At 44.2% G+C, this 20,474-nt stretch overlaps 1 protein-coding gene across 5 annotated transcripts in view; it reads right to left on the bottom strand.

Annotated features, from left to right (window-relative positions):
• Positions 1–6,751: 6,751 nt before the first annotated feature.
• PIDD1 (p53-induced death domain protein 1) overlaps positions 6,752–20,474 on the bottom strand; it is a 38,269-nt gene continuing 24,546 nt past the window's right edge. The window contains exons 12-17 of one of the 5 annotated variants that reach the window (XR_007774376.1): positions 18,214–18,337; positions 16,853–16,971; positions 16,230–16,337; positions 14,794–14,999; positions 13,703–14,180; positions 6,752–10,434 (exon numbers count right to left, since the gene is read on the bottom strand). Coding sequence is in view for 3 of the 5 variants with exons in the window: in XM_050952827.1 (XP_050808784.1) it covers positions 13,955–14,180; positions 14,794–14,999; positions 16,230–16,337; positions 16,853–16,971; positions 18,214–18,337 (783 nt within the window). In the remaining 2 variants the exon portion in view is untranslated. Of the gene's footprint in view, positions 10,435–11,735; positions 12,631–13,583; positions 14,181–14,793; positions 15,000–16,092; positions 16,203–16,229; positions 16,338–16,852; positions 16,972–18,213; positions 18,338–20,474 lie in introns of those variants that run through there. The other 4 variants (XR_007774375.1, XM_050952827.1, XM_050952828.1 and 1 more) reach the window with 4 other exon arrangements.

A 20,474-nucleotide genomic window follows, 5' to 3' on the forward strand; every position in this document is an offset into this window, starting at 1 on the left:
GGAAAGGGATCTGGGGTCATGGTGGCTCACAAGCTACAGATGAGTCAACAGGGTAACACTGTTGCAAAAAAAGCAAACATCAGTCTGGTATGTATCAAGCGTGTAGTCTCTAAGGTGCCACAAGTACTCCTATTCTTTTTGTGGATACAAACTAACACGGCTACTACTCTGAAAGATAAAAGAAGTAATTCTTCCATTGTACTCCGTGCTGATTAGGCCTCAACTGGCGTATTGTGTCTAGTTCTGGGTGCCACATTTCAGGAAAGATGGAGACAAATTGGAGAAAGTCCAGAGGAGAGCAACAAAAATGATTAAGGGTCTAGAAAACAGGACCTATGAGGAAAGCTTGAAAAAGCTGGGGATGTTTAGTCTGGAGAAGGGAAAAGACAGGGGACACGATAACAGTTTTCAAGTACTGAAAAGGTTGTTACAAGTGTGACGGTGCCCCCCCATAAGGCTTTATGGAAATATGCTTATGAATGTATATATGACATAACTCGAATATGTTTTATGCTACATATGACACATAATATATCTCTGAAAAGGTTAAGATCTACTGAATCAATTAATCCTATTTGTATGCATGTATCATTTTTGTATTTGAAGTTATGAATATTGGCTGTGTACTGGCTTGATTTTTAAGTAGCCTTTGTAAAGCATTTGGTCAGTTTCTTGGGAAAGGAATGTGCAAATTAAGTGCCCAAGCAAGAAGCACTTAAGTGACAATGGATCTTGAAAGGCTCCAATCCACATAAGTCTACATGAAGACATTCAAAGTAGCAGGTAAGTAATGGCTGCTGACTGTAAAAACTGTAGTCAAACTTATTCCTTCCTCTGCTCCTATTACCCTGTATTCATAAGTGAATATAGCAGTGATCCGACTGTCTCTGGATTCACACTCACCATAGAAACTAGGCTATTGGTGGTGCAGAAAAGTAAGGTGCCAGTCTATTGGACCTCAGAGAAGAAGAGAGGGCCTTGGAAAGTGTTCACTCACAGGAATATCATTGGTCTCCGCTCAGAAAAGGGATGGGACAAAGGTACAGGAATGGGTTTGGGGTCAAAGGGACAATACAAGGGAACCACTGGGGTCTCCAAGCACGGAACTCTCACCAAGCCTGGCCTATTTAAGCTCTAGTAAATGGGCAGAGCCCCCAAAGAAAAAACCCAACCACCTCTCTCTTGACAGAGGGGCAGGGCCATAACACAGAATTCAGCTAAATGCAGGAGAAACAGCATAGGGGTGGGCGGGCCGGTCAAAGGGCCAAGGCAAGGGAATGAAAAGAGGGCCCTTAGCAGACTATCGAGGATGGGGAAAGGTGCCAGACTGAGGGCTCCAGAAGGCCTGTATTCATCTACAGCATGTGTAGTGTCAGCCAGCATGACCCTTGACCTCTAGGGGGCAGAGGAGAGTTCAGCAATTGTAACAGTAAGTTTAATGACTGGGATACCTGTTCTCTCTGAACTGCACCCAGGCCACCAGCACCCCCCACACTGACCCCCCAAAACAGGAATCACATGGGGATTTCCCATCAGTACAAACGGGTTAAATGCAAAGGCACTACATAGCACTGAAGCGCTCCATCTCCACCATCCTTACTTCCAGTGAATACCAGAGTAGTAATTATTCTGAGGCACTTAACTCTTCCTGGAGGAATTGCCTTTCCATAGCCATACCTTCATGATCCTATTGTTTTCCTCCTCAGCACACACCCTAATTCCAGCAGTTTTTCCAACAGGCATCAACTAAATGGATGGATTTTGTTGTTGAAAGTTTAACGGTAAAAATCATAGCAGAAGGAAACCCGTGTGGAGTCCAGCTGAGTGATGGGGCAGAGATGGGTTCTCTGGCACCCATCTTTCCGTTCAGTGGGGATTCCCTTTCTGCTCTCCCAGAACCTGCAGATCTATCTTTCCACTCCCTGCAGTCATACAGTACAACTGCTAAAAGGTCAGCAGAGGCTCCTTGGGGCATGAGCTGAATCTGCTCCTTGGAGCATCTGACCTGCACGGGGAAGATGTCCAGCTAAAGTGGTAGATTCCATGGATGTCCAGAGATGAGGGTGCAATGGAACCTAAGAGTTAGTTGGAGACAAGGCAGTTTCCATAGGAAGGGTTGGTTGGGAGCCTATGGGCCTCACAGGAATAGTAACAGACTGCTGGGGGCAGGGAAACAAGCATCCAGAAGCAAGTACAAGATGTCATTCCTGCACGCAGAGTTACTATGGTCACTGGGTGAGGGATAGGGACCCAGAGCCCACAGTGGAAACTTGACAGAATGGAAATGGCAGAATTCTCAATAGTAATAATATAGAAAAGGCAAAAGTGATCCATAAATATTTCTGTAATGGATCTGGGAAAAAACAGATGATAGTCTAATCAAGTGATAACACTTTCCATTCCACTGGTATTTCTGGATATGTTAAACAAGCAACTATTACAGTTAGACATTTATAAATCAATGGTGTAATGTTGCACTCCATGTGTTTTATGGAAATATGTTTATAAGTGTGAATATGATGTAACTGGAATATGCTTCATGCAAAAAGCCTCTTGTAAGGTATCATTACAAAGGTTATAATCTACTAAGTGTATGCGTCCTATTTGTATGAATGCACCATTCTTGTATCTAAAACTAGAAATATGAAGTATTACTCTGAGGTCCATTTGTAATTATGCCAAGTGTGGACCATTAATGGTGGCTTAGGATCTTGATGGCTCCCATTATCTATAACAATTGGTTGTAAATGGCTCTATTTACTTGTAAGCCTTCCTGTGTTCATGTGAGTCAGGCCAGAAAGAATAGAGGCTTGGGGTCTCACAGGATATGTGACTATATCACCTGGTACTGGAATCTATCTTAAACCTGGTGCTTTTCCATTTATAAGGAGGGGTGGGGATTCAGAGAGACAAAAGATTCCTGCTTTGTGCCAAAGCTATAAAAGGGGGTGGAACAGAACAAAGGAGGCAGCAGTCATGAGAAAACCTTAATTACCACCTGAACTGGAACTAACAAGAACTGTAGCAGAGGAAAGGATTGGGCCTAGACTAAGGAGTCTAGTCTGTGAAAGAAGCTTATTGGAACATCGCTGAGGGTGAGATTTACCTGTATTCAGTTTCTTAAGTGTATTAGGCTTAGACTTGCATGTTTTGTTTTATTTTGCTTGGTAACTTACTTTGTTTTGGTTCAGAGTGGTAGCCTTGTTAGTCTGTATCAACAAAAAGAAGAGTACTTGTGGCATCTTAGAGACTAACAAATTTTCCACGAGTACTCCTCTTCCTTTTTACTTTGTTCCGTCTGTTATTACTAGGAACCACTTAAATCCTACTTTTTATATTTAATAAAATTAGTTTTGTTTATTAACCTAAAGTAATTAATACCTAGGTGATCAAACAACTGTGCATCTCTCTCTCTCAATGTTATAGAGGGTGGACAATGTATGAGTTTACCATCTATAAGCTTTATACAGAGTACAACAGATTTATTTGGGGTTTGGATCCCATTGGGAACTGGGTGTCTTTGTGCTGGAGATAGGTAACCTGCTGAGTAGTTTTCACTTAAAGCCTGCAGCTTTGGGGGCATGGTTCAGACCTGGGTCTGTGTTGCATTAAATGATGATAATATAATTAATAATCAACATGGGTTTATGAAAAACAGATTCTGTCAAATTAACTTGATATCTTTTTCTATAGGATTACAAGTTTGGTTGATAAAGGTAATAGTGCCAATGTAATAGACTTCCATAAGGCAGTTTACTTGGTACCACATGACATGTTGATTAAAAAAAGCAGCAGCTAGAATATAAAATTAATATGGCACATATTAAATGGATTAAAATCTGGCTAACTGACAGATCTCAAAATGTAATTGTTAACAGGGTAATCATCGAGATGGTATGTTTCTAGTGGGGTCCCGCAGAGATCTGTTCTTGGTCCTATAACATTTTTACCAACGAGCTGGAAGATGACAAAATCATCACTGATAAAAGTTTGCAGAGGACACAAAAATTGGGTGAGTGGTAAATAATGAGGAGGCTGGTCACTAATTCAGAGCAATCTGGATCACCTGATAAAATGCATATTATTTGCTTGTGCCCAGGTTAATACAACTAAATGTAAATGTCTGCATCTAGGAATAAAGAATATCAGCCATACTTACATGATGGGAGACTCTATCCTGGGAAGCAGTGACTCTGAAAAAAATCTGGGGGTTTTGGTGGATAATCAGCTGAACATGAGCTCCCAGTGTGATCCTGGGATGCATAAATAGGGGAATCTCAAATAGGAGTAAAGCAGCTATTTTCTCTCTCTATTTGGCACTGGCGTAACCACTGCTGGAACACGGTGTCCTGTTCCAGGGGCCACAATTCAAGAAGGATGTTGATAAATTGGAGAGAGTTCACAGAAGAGCCGCAAGAAAAGGATAAGAAAATCTGCCTTATAATGATAGACCTAAGGAGCTCAATCTATTTAGCTTAAAGAGAAAGTTAAGGGGTGATTTGATTACAGTCTGTAACTACATGGGGACCAAATATTTAGTAATGGGCTCTTTTGTCTAGCAGAGAAAGGTATTGCACGATTCAATGACTGGAAATTGAAGCTAGACACACTCAGACTAGATACAAGACAAATTTTTAATGGTAGGCGTAATTACCCAATGGAACAATTTCTCAAGGGTTGTGGTGGATTCTTCATCACTGACCATTTTGTATCAGGATTGGATGCTTCTCTAAAAAGACATGCTCAAGGAATTATTTTGGGGAACTTCTATGGCTTGCATTATACAGGCCAGACTAGGTGGTCACGCTGTTCTCTGCTTACACTGGAATCTATGAATCTAGCCCCACTACAGGTACCAGTGACAGAGTAGGGGGTTATTCTTAGCTGAACAATGATACCAGAGACATTTTTGGTGAATGCATTTAATGCTCCTGGAACTGAAGTTGAGCAGCTCAATCATAGGTGCTGATTTCTCTGCTGTCCGGTAGGTGCTCAACCCACACTCTGCTCCCAGCCCTGCCCCCACCCGTTCCCCAAAGTCCCCATCCCAACTCCACCCTCTCCCTGCCAATATTCCAACTCCTTCTCCAAATTCCCACCCCAGCCCTGCTTCCTCCCCAAAATGCACCAGGATCCCGCTCCCCTCTCTCCCTCTCAGAGCATGCTAATACTGCCAATACAGTGCACTGGGGGTGGGGGGAAAGGACGGGAGCTTGACTGCTGGTGGGTGCAGAGCACCTACTAATTTTTCCCCATAAATGCTCCAGCCCCGGAGCACCAACAGAGTCAGTGCCTATGAGCTCAATCCAATACCAGAATGGGGCTTGACCCAAAGCCCTGGAGACAGTGAAGGTGGCTTCATGCTACTATTGGATCTCCTGAATTGGCTGACGGCCACTTTAGTTTTTGGCAGCCCTCTTAGCATTATTAATGATTTCATATCAATAATGCCGTCCATCCTATATACTCTCATTTCATTGAGCAGAAGTTCTTGTATGCCTGGTGACAGTCTCAATGAATACAATAAAGTAGTTTATATAAAACCTCACTAGATGGCACTGTTGCTCTAGCAAAAAATAAAAGCTCTTCATCAAGTAATAGCAGCCTTCAGCCCATGCGATGAGAGCTGGTCAATAGTTTAGGAGAGGAGCAGTTTATAGAAAGCTTTGCTGCCTCCCGAAATGAGCTTTTTGGTAAAACTAAAGTTATTTGTGGAAAATTTCAATTCCTATGACAAAAATATCCCAGCCCCTGGGGAATTTAAAAACAAAAAATTCTATTTAGAATTAAAATATTGTTTTGGGTTTCAGATGTTGAAAATTTTCCTTTTCTTCTTTCAGGGATTTCTTCCCTTTCTCCCCTTTGTATACTCCATTTTTCTCCACTGAAAAGAGGTGGAGAAAGGTTAAAAAAAGTGTTAGAAAAGGGGTGAATAAAACTCACCAAAAATCCCAAACCTAACTATTCTGTTCTTAAAGTTCCTGTGGATAACCATTTTTTCCTACAGGAAAAAGGTGGGTTGTTCCACCAGCTCTCAGTGCAGCCTTGATTATACAAACCTTGCTTTTTGGAAGTAGGGCTACAGTCCCCAGTTTGAAGCTCCAGATTTCAAAGAAGTGGTGCTCAGTAACTGATCGGGGAGGTTCAAGGATCCACATGTTCCTGATGCTCTTCCCAAGCTCAGATGCATCATAGCAGCACCTCAGACTCCACTGGTCCCAGTCATTTGAAGGTTCTGGGTGCTGGATAATCACAACCGTACTGTATGTAGTTTGCATATGGAACACTGCATGCTTGCTCTGCGCTAGTCCTCTGCAGCAGAGCACTTTACAAAAGGCCAGATGATGCTGATGATTGCATGTTAGAGCACAGAAGTTACAAGTGCATTGCCAATAGAGAATTCTAACTGGAGCTAGCTGTCGTATTTCCAGCAAGAATGGGGGGAGGGAGTTAAGTGAAAAATAGCTTTTATGAAAAATAGTTCAAGGAAAGCTTGCAGGTTTTCAAAAATTGACCTCAAATTATACATTTTAATTTTGGTTTGTTTCTAAACAAACTATTTTTATAGGATTCCCTCCCTTCCCCCACAGTTCTCTTATTTTCCCTTGTCCTCTTCTTTAGCAGTGGAAAAATCAATTGGGAGGTGGAGGGAGATAGGAATCAGAATTTTTCATTTAGATTAGAATCAAAATGATTTTTTTTGTTTGAAAACAAAAACAAATTTCAAAAAATAGAAAGTTTTCATTTAATATAACAGTTTTCCTGGAGAACATTTACTATTTTTCGAGCAGTCTCACTTGTAATGGCTTTTGTCATTTTAAGGGATTTGCTATAGTGGTGGTTCTCAAAGTTCTGCATTGGTGATACACTCAGCAGCTTGCTCCGTGAAAGGTAACCCCTCTCCTCCATAAATTAAAAAAAATCTTTTTTCATGTTTAACATTATAAATGATGGAGGCAAAGCGAGATTCGAGAGTGGAGGCTGACAGCTTGCAACCCCCACGTAATAACTCACAAACCCTAATATGGTTCAGTTCTTATGGGGATGATCTCAATAGTTAACCCAGGCGCTTGCTTAACGATTACTTCTAACCCCACTTCTCATCCACACACACAGCCTCTCACCTGAATTTAGTGGTGTTTTAAATCTGGAGACGCTGGCATGTGAGGGGGGAGGGGCTTGGTTCATTAGACCTCAGGTTCTGTTTTCCCTCAAGCTAGCAACCCACCTGTTTTGCAAGGAGGACACAGGCTGTTACTTAAGTGCTAATAATCCTCCGGTGCCCTTCACATGATTCCCATGTGCCCAATACAACAGACAAATTCTCCCACAATTCACGGGGAAAGTATCATAGGAACAGCTTAGCTCATTGCAGCACCAAAAAAACATGGGATATGACTCCGGAAGTCCTAGCAACACACAGGGGTGAGTGCAGCACCAAGGATGACACAGAAAGAACCACACATGACAGATGTTAATCACAGTGGTTAGTGCACAACCGGAAGGTGCTCAGATACTACAGGGTAAAGATGGTACAAGAACTTCAATAGAATAGATTTACAATCAGCATACAGAGGAAGTTCGAGCTGGGTTTAACATTGTTTCAGCAAGGTTTATTCACCACAACTCAGCCCTGTCTATACTGACTGCTAAGAGGGATTTAGCATCATGCTGGTTACCACAACTCGTACCTAATTTTCCTCATGAAGAGGAGCCTATTACAGGGATGGGGACTGAATAATACTTAACTGAGTTCCTGAAACATGTGACAGCCTTTGGGCTGTAATGCAGACCAGGAACATAGTCAAAGCACAACTCACTCGCCTCTACAAGACAAAGTCATGACATAACCAGATCCCACAATGCAACTGTTTGCCTACAGCATAGACAGGGCCTTAGCGCGCCTTCTCTAGAACAGACTTGTGAGCTAGACTAGGGTAAGTCCTTACATGATTAGCTGCTATATATACACTGCAGCCCACGTGGCGTTGTTACCCATCATGTACTTACAAGATACAACATGATTAAAGTTTCTTTTATTACAAATTAGGGCAACATGCCCAAGTGCATGACTCCAAAGTTGGAGCAAAGAACAGTAACTTCCCAGACCAGACAGAAATGACACACAACATATTATAAAACTAACAGGAAGAAGAGGTTAGTCATTTTGTGCAGTACATGCGGTTCTTCAAGAAGTGTCCCTCAGTGGGTGCTTCACTTGAAGTGTGCTTATGACTCTCGAGCCCTTGATCAGAGAGTTCCAGTTAGCAGTATCCATTCATACACCCTATGCCTCCTCATCCTGGATACCGAGGCCATACAGGAGTGTGCGAGTGAACTGCCCTCAATTCCTTCTCCACCCAGACATCTCCTAAAGATCAGTCCAAAGAAGAGGGAAAGGGGCAGGGGAGATGGGTAGTGGAGAACCCATAGAGAGAGACACCTCAAAGAACCACAGTTACTGCACAAAGTGAGTGACCTCTTCTTTGAGGAGTGTCCTTGTGGGTGTTCCACTCCAAGTGACTTCCGAGCAGTCTTGCCAGATGGAGGAGGGAGTTTCAGAACAGAGTCCAGAACTGCAGATAGTACTGCAAAACCGAGTCCCATGCTGGATCTAGAACATAACAGTCACACTAGGTCAGACCATGGTCCCCCTAGCCCAGTATCCCATCTTACAAAAATGGCCAATGCCAGATGCTTCAGAGGAAATGAACAGAACAGGGCAATTATCCTGTCATCCACTCCTAGCATCTGGCAATCAGAGGCTAGGGATGCCCCAGAGCATGGGGTTGCATTCCTGACCTTCTTGGCTAATAACCACTGACGGACCTTTCCTCCAAGAACTTATCTAGTTCTTTTTTGAACCCTATTATAGTTTTGGCCTTTACAACATCCCCTGGCAATGAGTTCCACAGGTTGATGGAGCACTGTGTGAAGAAATACTTCCTTTAGTTTGTTTTAACCTGCTCACTATTAATTTCCTTGGGTGACCCCTGGTTCTTGTGTTACGTGAAGGGCTAAACAACACTTCCTTATTCACTTTCTCCACATCAGTCATGATTGTATAGACCTCTATCATATCCCTCTTAGTTTCCCCTAATCTTAGATGAAAAGTCCCAGTCTTTTTTAATCTCTCCTCATACAGAAGCTGTTCCATACCTCTAATAATTTGTGTTACCATTCTCTGTACCTTTTCCAATTCTAATATATCAGTTTCAAGATGGGGTGACCAGGACGGCACACAGTATTCAAGGCGTGGGTGAACCATTTGTTAGCTTTTTTGACTGCTGCTGCACATTGAGTGGATGTTTTCAGAGACCTATCCACAATGACTCCAAGATTTCTTTTGAGTGGTAACAGCTAAGTTAGACCCCATCATTTTGTATGAGTAGTTGGGATTGGGTTTTCCAATGTGCATTACTTGGCAGATGAAATTCAATGTTGATAAATGCAAATTTGTTGCCCAGTCACCCAGTTTTGTGAGATCCCTTTGAAACTCTCTGCAGTCTGCTTTGGACTTAACTATCTTGAGAAATTTTGTATTGTAGGCAAAATTTGCCACCTCACTGCTTGCCACTTTTTCCAAATCATTTATGAATATGTTGAATAGCACTGGTCCTAGTACAGATTCCTGGGAGTGGCATGCAAGGTTGGTTCCACCACCCTGGATAATGAGCTCAATCTTCCCTATGCCTTTCAGAAAATGAGTTCCTGAAGGTATATGCCAGAACTCTGAACAGAAATAGAAGAAACCGACAAAGTCTCCTTCATCCTCCATCATCTCATCCAGGGGAGGAGTACCTGCACAAAACAGTGGAGAGTCCTGTGGTGCCAGAGGATGGTAGTCCAGGGTCTCTTTACAGGGAGATGCTTGGTACCCATAAGAAGTGGAGACTCCAGTTCTTCTGTTATCGACAGGTCTTTATTATATCTGAACTCTTGTGCTATCGAATAGGGAATCACTACCAATGGAGTAGCAATGGCCATGGTTGCTGAAGCCAACAGTACTGCTGATGGTGGGCATTCCAAAGTAGACGCAGATGGTATCTGGCGCTGCCCCTTGCCCGGTGCTGAGGGTGCTGCATTTATGGGTCCCAAAGGCTGGGCTGACTTCAATGGTGCCAGTCCCAAGTGTCTATTCTTGCTCTCCTTGCTGTAGAAGGTACCAAGGCTCTAACACAGCAGTGTCTCCCCTTCATGCTCTTGGACTTTTCCTTGAGTATTCACAGTGCTGTAGAGTCCTTCAACTTAACGGTATCTAGTAAAAAGGTTGAGGCTTCAGAGACCATAGATCTTGCCAGGGACGTGGTCTTTCTTGGAGCTGGCTCCTTGAGGAGAGAATCCACGCTCCTCTTTTTGGAAGCCTTCCCTGAAGTCTCCAAAGTCTTCCTTTTCTTAGAGGAAGCCTGTGCTGAGGTAGAAGCAGGGCCAGACCTGTCCGGAGACAGATGTATGTTGGTGGGGGTGGGGGTGGGGGTGACGCCTGACCTGACTCAGAAGCTAGCTGAAGGGAGCAATCCATCATTAACAGTCTGAGTTTTATCTTTCTGGTTTTCCGTGCCCTGCATTTGAGGGCCAGGCAGAAGTTGCATTTCTGGGAGACATGGGACTCCTCCAAGTAATGGACACCCTTACAGCGGTCATTGCTCACAGGGATAGCCTCTCAGCAGGAGAGGCAACATCTGAAACCTGGCAAGCCAGCTATACCCTGCCAGGAAAAAAAATAAGTCTCTCAGGAGTAAAACAATCCTGTACTGACTATAACTATGCTAACAACTAGATAAACTCTCTTAATCACTATAGAAATATTAGAAGAGCCAAGGCACACTCAAGGTGGGCACACCAGGCTTACTCTCAGGGCAACGTGACTGAGAAGGAACGAAGGGCAGTTCACACACACACACCCACCCACCCAACCCCTTGGTTTCTGGCATGAGGAGGCATAGGGCACATGTATGGGCCGAACAGATACTGCTAACTGAAAATCTCCAATCAAGGGCTCAGGAGGCACATGTGCACCTGAAGTGATGCACCCACAGGGATACTACTCGAAGAAGAAATAAGCTTTAAAGCGGCACTGCAAACCTGGTTCTATTCCCATTTCTCCCACTGTCCAGCTGTGTGACCTTAGGCAAGTCACTTCCTCTCTCTATGCCCGTTTCCTCTCCCGCCTCTTGTCTGTGTAGATTGTAAGCTCTTCTTATGAGTTTGTACAGTGCTTGATCTCAGTTGGGGGCTTAAGTGCTACTTAATACAAATAACACCAAACAATAACAAAATTCCAATTTCTATAGAATAAAGTAGCATTGACTATATCACATCAAGCCACTGGTCTACCTAGCCCACCATCCTGTCTCTGACACTGGCTAGTATCAGTTGCTTCAGAAGATACAAGAAACCCAAGAGGACAATTATGGAATAACTTCCTCCAGGGTGAAGTTTTCTCCTAATTCCCACTGGTTAGTGTTTAAACTTTAGCATTCAATATATCAAAGGAGATTAAAAAAAATTTTCCTTCAAAAAACAGATTAATGGTTTTTCTGCCTCCTTGTTAATATTTATAAGTCTTCTATGCAAATCAAACCGACTCTGAGGTAGACTCAGTGAAAGTGATGATGCACAAAGAGGCTAAAAACCTACCCCCAGAGAAATCAGTGGGTTTTGCTAACTTCTTCCAGCTGCAATGGTAATAGTAGGTGTCATAAACAGAGAGTTAAGGGTTAATGCCTCTTTCACCTGTAAAGGGTTAAGAAGTTCACCTAGCCTAGCTGACACCTGACCAGAGGAACAAGATGTTTCAAAAGGAAGGAGGGAAGTTTTCCTTTGTTTAGAGTTTCAGTTTCAGCCCGAGTGAAAAAGATCAAGGAACCAGCCTCTTATCAGAGTAGTAAGTTTTAGAAAGGGATAAATAGGTTTATATTTATTTTCTTTATAACTTGTCTTGGTACCATTAAGGGAATTATCAAAATTGGGTATTTGGATATATTTTTTGTGCACCTAGGTTTTTGCTCAGGGGAACATCCTCTGTGTTTTGAATCTGTTGTCTGTGAGAGTAGCTGGTATGCTAATCTCTCCCAGAGGGTTTTCTTTTACCTTTCTTTTCTTTAATTAAAAGCCTTTTTCTTAATACCTGATTGATTTTTTCCTTGTTTTTAGATCCAAGGGGGTTGGATCTGGATCCACCAGGAGCTGGTGGGAGAAAGGAGGAGGAATGGTTAATTTCTCCTTGTTTTAAGATCCAAGGGGTTTGGATCTGTGTTCACCAGGAAATTGGTGAAGTCTGTCAAGACTACCGAGGGAAGGAAAGTAGTGCTTGGGGTGGTGGCAGCGATACCACATCTAAGCTGGTAATTAAGCTTAGAAGTGTCCATGCAGGTCCCCACATCTGTACCCTAAAGTTCAGAGTGGGGAAGGAACCTTGACAGTAGGTATAAGAATTATAGATAGAACTGATTTTTCGAGTTGATCGTATACCTTCAAGTATTGCTCCCAGGATTCAGTATATGCCATTCAAGTTGGTCTCCTAAGGAGAACCCTCAATAAAAGAGGGATTCCAGTGGCTTTTGGGGGAGTCCATGGAAAGTCTCCTACTGTCTTTAGTTCAGGCCCATTATGAGATGAGTTGGAGATCTGGGGAAGTCCACAGAGAATTCTCATTTACACGATACTCAGATTAGGAAGGTTAAAGGTGAGGTCAGCACCATTCCATCTAGATCCCACAATGCTCTGCTCTGTCCTGCAGCTCTTAAAAAGCCACATGAATATTGTGCTTTTCATCCCACAGTGCTTTGAAAACTATACATAGGAGTGAGTGCTGTGACCTCTGAGCTGAGCCTCACCTCCTGCTCGGTACTGCAGAGTCCCACTGCACAAACAGTGTAAGAGAGGAAGTGGAGAATACAGTATCCACTTGAAACTGCTGGAAAACTTTAAAGAGGCAACTTAGAATCCAAATTGGCATCTGGGGTTCAACCTCCTTATTTATTACAGAAAGTAAAATGGAACCTACGGTCAAAAACTGCCAGGTTTTAGGTCTTGTCCAGAAGACCTCCAGCCCCACAGAGCCCGAGAGTTGGGCAAAAAAAAATTGAGGCTTTTTAAAAAAAATAATTGCAAAATGGTTTTTGAACAAAACAAGAAGTTGGAAAAACTGGAAAATTTCTACCAATGAAGAACAAAAACTACCCAAACACAAAAAATTCCCTTCCCTCCCCCCCAAAAAAACAGTTCTTTTTCAGGGTTTGGTTGTTTGTGGAAAGAAAGAGACATGTTTTCACAGGAAATGTAGGGGAAATGAAAATGTTGCTAAATTTCCCACTCTAAAGACTGTGAAGTGCTCAGATATTATGGTAATGGGGACCACATTGGTACCTAAAATAGATAGTGGAGGTCCCCCATCCAACTACTGACCCAACCTTTGCTTGGAGATCTGGGAAGATCACAGCACAAGCTAGTATGGTGGGATTCCCCCATTAAGTTTTACATTAAACACCAGAACACAAATGAATCTGTTCCTACAGAAATGCTGAAGGAACCGATGTGGTGGGGAATGTTCATATCCCAAATCATTTGCAGAACATAGGTTTAGGCATAAGTTATATATAAATATATTATTAAAAGCAGCGTTCTCCATTATTTAACTGCTCTGAATTTCTCCATGTCCCTAACATCTAAAGCCAGAGGGCCTGAACGCAGGACTTACCAGTCTCTCTCATATACTGGGAAGTTGGCATGTATGGACTGAACAGAAGTCATACATTAGCATACCCTTCGCAGAGCATGGTGGGTTAGTAGTGGATGATCACAATCCAGCTGGTGCCCCCCTAGCGCCCATGGCAGATGGTGGTATGTGGATTAGTTGGGAGTTTCCCAGGCAGCCATGCCACCTCGTGCACAGGGGAAGGAGTCACCACAGTAAGAAGCAGAGTTCCTTCTGTTGGCCGCTACACCATGGCTACGCAGAGTCTTCAGTATTGCTCTCCTGGTCCAGGCCCACCCGGCGGATGGACGCCCTGTATTTCTGCCTTCCCAGCTCGATGACAGTTTCAATCTCATCTGCAATGTCCTGGCGGCCGCTCTCCTTCATGGCTGTGATCAGCTTCTCCACGCAGTTGTGGTCCTCAGAGTTTTGCTGGGCCCAGGAGAAGAGCATGTTCAGGATCTGACTATCCAGGTCCTCCCTGAGGAGAGCAAGAAGCACAAAAATAACAAACCCATCATCCCTCATGGCATGTACTTGAGTCTGTGACTGGGTCCAGACCCCATAAAGTGCCATCATACCACCGTAAGATGCCTCAGGGGGACTATCTTCTCACTACCCAACCCTTGTTTTTTGCTGGAAACCAAACTATTTTGATTTGACAATGCTGCCTCAAGCTCCCATTGTCAACAGGCTCAACTCCCTGGTCAGACTACATCTCCCAGGATGCACCAGAGTCTCCCTTCTTAAGAGAGATGAGATAATACATCATGAGAGTCCCTAACCATGGTGGATGATGGGAGATATAATCCTGCCTGGGAGCCCTGCCCATAAAGATAGGGCATAGGAGGCAGCCAAACTACAACTCCCATGAGACACTATAGGGGCATTTCCAAAATGACATATTTCAGTTTTCAGACAAAATATTTTAGGTTTTTGATATTTAAAACAAAATCAAAACATGTGACTTTTTTTTTTTTTTTTTTTTAAAGTGAAAAACCCAATTTTTCCACCAGCCCTAGTGAAGATACTCCTACCCTGAAGATGTGTTAATCCCTGGGGCCACCATATTGACCTCTGCACACACGGCTCACCTGTGGTTGTATCCTATTCGTTCGATCTGCTGATAGGGCAGCCCCAGGTTCAAGCCAATAGTTTGCCAGTCAGCTCCAATGCGCCCAGCAATGCCAAGCAGATTAGCTTGTGTCAGGTAGCCAGTCTCGGCATTCCCCAGGTTCAGAGGAGGGAGGGAGAAGCCATTCTTGGGCTCTGAATGATCACCCGAGTGGGATTTCAGTTTCTGTTTAATGGAAGAGAGAATGACAGGAATACTCCTGGCTGAAATGATTTCCTTTTAAAGGGGCAGTGCCAAGTCATTTAGTTGAACTTTACTTGCCCAAGGTGCAAAGAGGTAGATTTAACGTGGACTCTAGGGACCCAATTGTGCAAAGTACTGACCACCCACTGTTTAATGGACTCCAGTGAGAGCTATGGGTGCTCAGCACCTCTGCCAATCTGTCCCAGAGCACCCACAACCACAGCCTGAAGCAGGAAATCCCTCCTTGCCCTGTCTTTGGAGATTCACTTTTCATTACCAATTGTTTCTGCAAGCATATGTCCCACAGCATTCAGAGAGCTCTTGCTGTAGGCCTCAAACCGAGGCTGGGCATGTACCAGAAGTGGGACCGCATCCACAGCGCTTACTTTGGTGTAAGCCTTTACTGTGATGTTCAAAGGACGACAATAAATATTTACTGATTTGAGCCTGCTCAAGAGAAACAAAACTTGCCATGACACAGCTTGGCCAGCCAGGTCCCTTTAAAGCACCCTTGGCTCATTCCAGCACACTTCAACACAATGGTTTCATCAAAACTCCTTTGAGCTGCCATGCACTGGACAATCCACCTTCCCAATAATACCCATCACCAGGGTATTCATATGCAAGACAGAAACAATGCTCAGTTCTAACCAGCTTCCTCCACCTCGAGCACCCTCATTCACTCAGAGCAACAATCTGTTCTCTGCGACATTTCATCACATCAGTGCCAGCTCAGAACGGTGCAAAATGGAACAGGACAGGAAGGTGGATAAACTAGAAGGAGATATGGGGAACATTTCGAGTTACGCACTTCCCTGGGGAGGAGTGGAGCACTCTCTTGGTGGAGAAAGATGCACAGAAAGTGCCCATGGCCATTTACAAGAGCTTTAGAAAGCTGGTGCAATTGTGCCTGGTCACCTTCAAGTGATCTCACCACCAGCACCCTACCCCTCACACTTAAGACACATGAAAACAAATGCACAGCTATTCTCTCCTTCCCCCTTACACTCACATGGCTGCATGCACATACACTTCCCTTTTTCAAAGGAAAATAAATTCTTCGTTTTCCATCATGCAGTTTCTGCAGACAATGCCTCTGGCTGTAGTCCAACCCACTCTTTTCAGGGCTAAGTATGGGAGGCTTCAGCTTAGCAGACAGACAAGTGTTTCCCCATCCATGGTCACCTAAGGGAAAGCAGAATAAGTACTCACAGGCAGTTTGATTGGCAGAGTAGCCAGCCAGTGGGAGTCAGGCCCTTTCCTCTTCTTGGTGGCATCTTCAGGGACATTGTCTGGAACTTCGCCACGATAGAAGGAGACCTTCACAAGCAGGGGAGATCACAGAGTAAGATCCAAATGACATTTCAATGGCCATGTCTATCTATGTGGCTTGTTTTCCATTTGGCAAGAATTATGTAGGACATTTCCCACCCAGTCCCTACAGGAGACCACACAATCCCCACTTGGAGTGCCATCTGCTGTTTGATTGAGTGGGTGCCATTAATAATAATACAGGGATCCACCTCAGAGTCCAGCCCCTTCTCCCTTACTGCTAACGGATCAAGAGTTAATGGCAGTCATTAACTCTTGGTCCGTTAGCAGTAAGGGAGAAGGGCACCAGCCTGGGTGATGGGTGACCATTAGTATTCAAGCCACTCTCTCTCCTGTGGGCATATTTTACAGGTCAGTCTTTGGGTGCGGAAAAGCAGGAACTCGATTCACTGACATACTCAAGGCTGAGGCACTGAGGCAAAGAGTGCCACAAGACAGCCGATGACTGCAGAAAAAGGAAAACGAGGTTCTTGGGCTGGTGAGCACTATCCCCAGAAACTCACCTGCCCTCTCACTGCTTGGCCTTTCCTATCCACTTCAGCGGTGACATAGATTTCCTTCATGTTCTTCAAGTGGGAATAAAAGATGAATGAGATGCGTCCATCCACACAGTCTGGGCGGTCTGAGCGGAGCCAGGGAAAACAAAATCAATCAATCAGTGCACTGAAAACCTTCCTGCTCCTAGGCAAGGCTACACCAGCGGCTTCCCAGACCAAAACCCACTTCTCCCCATTTTCTGGTTCATCCCCTTCTGGGACAGGACTGCCACCTGTGACCATGGAGGACGCAGATCATGCGGGAGCAAAGGAAATCAGCGACCGGAGAAAGGAGTTGCAAGGAGTGTGAAGGCGGCAGGTGAAGATGTTGAGGTTAAATATTGCATCTGTCCTTCCCAGAACAGATCACTATTGAGCAGGGGAACCAGCTGGAAACTTACTTCTGTTTACACAAGATAAACCATATGTCTTTTTTATATTTCCTTAACAGAGAGGTGGAGGGGGGGAATATGCATAGGGATAAAGGAAAAAATAATGCTGCACATGTTGCCTTAGGACTCCAATACTATACCATCCTGCCAAATGCCTGTGACAAAGGGTAAGCGAGGGCTTCTGGTGCCCTGAGTCTAGGCTACCGAGTCCTGTGTGAGTCAGTGGTAAAAGGTCTGATTGTGGGATCATCTACCCCAGGGCCAATCGAGAGTGACTCTATTGTCTTTGATGTGTCACAATGGAATTACACCAGGGTATCAGAGATTAGGAGCAGGCTCAGAGTGCAGCTCTGACACCCCTTCCCATCTGGCTGCCCCAGGATACAGTCGAGTAGTTTTAGTCCCACTACCTGTAAGCGGAGTTAGTGAGAGGGGGAAATAAAATGAGGACAGCCAGCAAGACAGATAGGCATTTCAACTCCACACAGGGAGTTCTCTGGGCTGGACTGTTCCAAGGACTTTCTCTCCATAGAAATGGCTTTGTATGTAGACTACATCAGAAATGGAAGAAACTTGTTAGATCAGCTAGCGTGTGCTACTATACAGATCATGTACACCACTTACCTATAGAATAAATACACTGCACTAGACTGTAGCTCTCTGGGGCTTGTTGTGGTTTGCTATGAGGAGAGCAGAGTTCACATGGTCCTGGAAAAGTGATTCCCTAGGGAGAATTCACTACCAAAAGCATGTCCTCACTCTGTCTCCAGAGAGCAGAAGGACCACTGCATTGCCCATCGGTTGATCAGCACAGGCAGCAGTGCTAAGCTCCATTTGCCAGACCAGCACTAAGCAAATACAGAATGGGAGGGAACTGAAGGTGAAAGCGACAGAGGAAAGAGGGAGGGCAGATTGGACAAGAAGGCTCCGCCATACCGGCATCGATGTTGATGCCTCGCTCGAAGGCTGCAAAGAACTGCTCTCCCTCAAACAACTCCACAATGTCAGAGGGCTCCGGGCCCTGGTAGCGGTCATGAAGCTTTCCCAGAACAGGATCGACCTGCCAGGGATGAAAGCGACACGGGGGTTTGTTTAGGCTTTGCACATTCACTGCCCCTTCATCCACTGACATAGGTCCAAGACATTTTTCTCTTGCACTTTCAATGGAAAGAGATTATTTTTCCAAGAGAAAAACAAAAACAAAAAACCACCATTCCTCTAAAAGTCTAATCTGTCATAAAAAAAAGTGACTGTAGCTAAGAATCACATGGCTCCCCTGGCATGCTTATAAAACACATGGAGTTCATGCACACAAGTGTGCTCCACGGTTTGTGGTGGGGCAGAAGCAACTACTTATGTTTGCCTTGCTATCAGCAGGACCAAATACCAGCATGGTCTGAACTATTCCAACCCATAGTGGACTAGTGCCTGTCATAACATTTCTTCCCAGATCTGGACCTTAGCGACCAAAATATGGGTATTAGCATGAAAACCTCCAAGCTTAGTTACCAGCTTGGACCTAGTAATTGCTGCCACCAGTCAGGAATTATATAGTGCCTAGCTCACTGTGGTCTCCCCAAAACCTTCCCTGGGGGACCCCCAGACTCAGATGCCTTGAGTCTTACAACAAAGGGAAATAACCCCCTCCCCTTGTTTCCTTGTACTTCCTCCCAGGCTCCCCTCCCTGGACGACCCTAGGAGATTCCCTGCTTCCAGTCCTGGAAACACAAGTACCGAGAGATCTAATCTCTCCCCCTCACCCAGAGGGTATGCAAAGTCAGGCTTAGTAAATCTAACACAAAGAGATTTTCCCCTTGACTTCTTCCTCCCACCAATTCCCTGGTGAGCTGCAGACTCAATTCCCTGGAGTCCCCACTAAAGAAAAACTCCAACAGGTCTTAAAAAGAAAGCTTTATATAAAAAGAGTGAAAAAGGACATAATATATAGTCTCTGTATCAAGGTGGCAATATACAGGGTCAATTGCTTAAAGGGAAAAAATGAATAAACAGCCTTATCCAAAAAGGATACAATTCAAAACACTCCAGCAACTACACACATGTAAATACAAAAAAACAATATAAACCTGTTGTCTTACTATCCTTGTACTTACAACTTGGAAACAGAAGATTAGAAAGCCAGGAGATAGAAAGATCACTCTCAGAGCCGAGAAGGTCATACCCAAGACAAAGAACAAAGAACTCACACCCAAAATTTCCCTCCACCTAGATTTGAAAAAGTCTTGTTTCCTGATTGGTCCTCTGGTCAGGTGTTTCAGGTTCCCTGTGTTAACCCTTTACAGGTAAAAGAACATTAACCCTTAGCTATCTGTTTATGACAGTGCCAGAGTGGATGGTACTGCCCAAGTCCAACTGGCCCTCCTTTTCTTACACGAGCAGGGTGCTGATGCATATCCATTGTAAACTGCTTGGTCTAATTCCATTTTCAGCTCTGGGGAAGGAAGCAGAGTGTCTAAGCTAAAAACAAGTTGGGCCAAACTTCTGTTTAGCTCAGACTCTCTCGACTTTCTTCCCCAGACCTGAAGAACTACTCTGCGTAGCTGGAATGCTTGTACCTTTCACCCACAGAAGTTGGTCCAATAAAGGATATTACCATGCCTACTTTGTCTCTCATATCATAGAATATCAGGGTTAGAAGGGACCTCAGGAGGCCGTCTAGTCCAACTCCCTGTTCAGAGCAAGACCAATTCCCAACTAAATCATCCTAGCCAGGGCTCTGTCAAGCCTGACCTTAAAAACCTTTAAGGAAGGACATTCCACCACCTCCCTAGGTAACCCATTCCAGTGCTTCACCACTCTCTGAGTGAAAAAGTTTTTCCTAATATTCAACCTAAACCTCCTCCACTGCAACTTGAGACCATTACTCCTTCTTCTGTCATCAGATACCACAGAGAAGAGTCTAGATCCTGGGACCAACGTGACAACAACAATGCTGCAATCAGAGGTTTAAAAGTCCTTTGGCATCATTAGAAACTATAGTGTCTGGGTGTTAGAGCAGACTGATTTTACCTGTCAGTAACCCTTCAAAACCAAGAAGTTATTCACTCTCCTCTTCCCTGAATGTTTAGTCGTGGGGAGATCTTTTGCACACTACTCCTGTGCTGCAATGCCACTTAGCTGAGGCCAGGATTGTTGTGCCTCTGCTGAAAGCCTCATCATGGGGTAGCGGCATGCAAATA

Source organism: Gopherus flavomarginatus, chromosome 5 (assembly GCF_025201925.1).
Source record: "Gopherus flavomarginatus isolate rGopFla2 chromosome 5, rGopFla2.mat.asm, whole genome shotgun sequence".
NCBI classification, from domain to species: domain Eukaryota; kingdom Metazoa; phylum Chordata; order Testudines; family Testudinidae; genus Gopherus; species Gopherus flavomarginatus.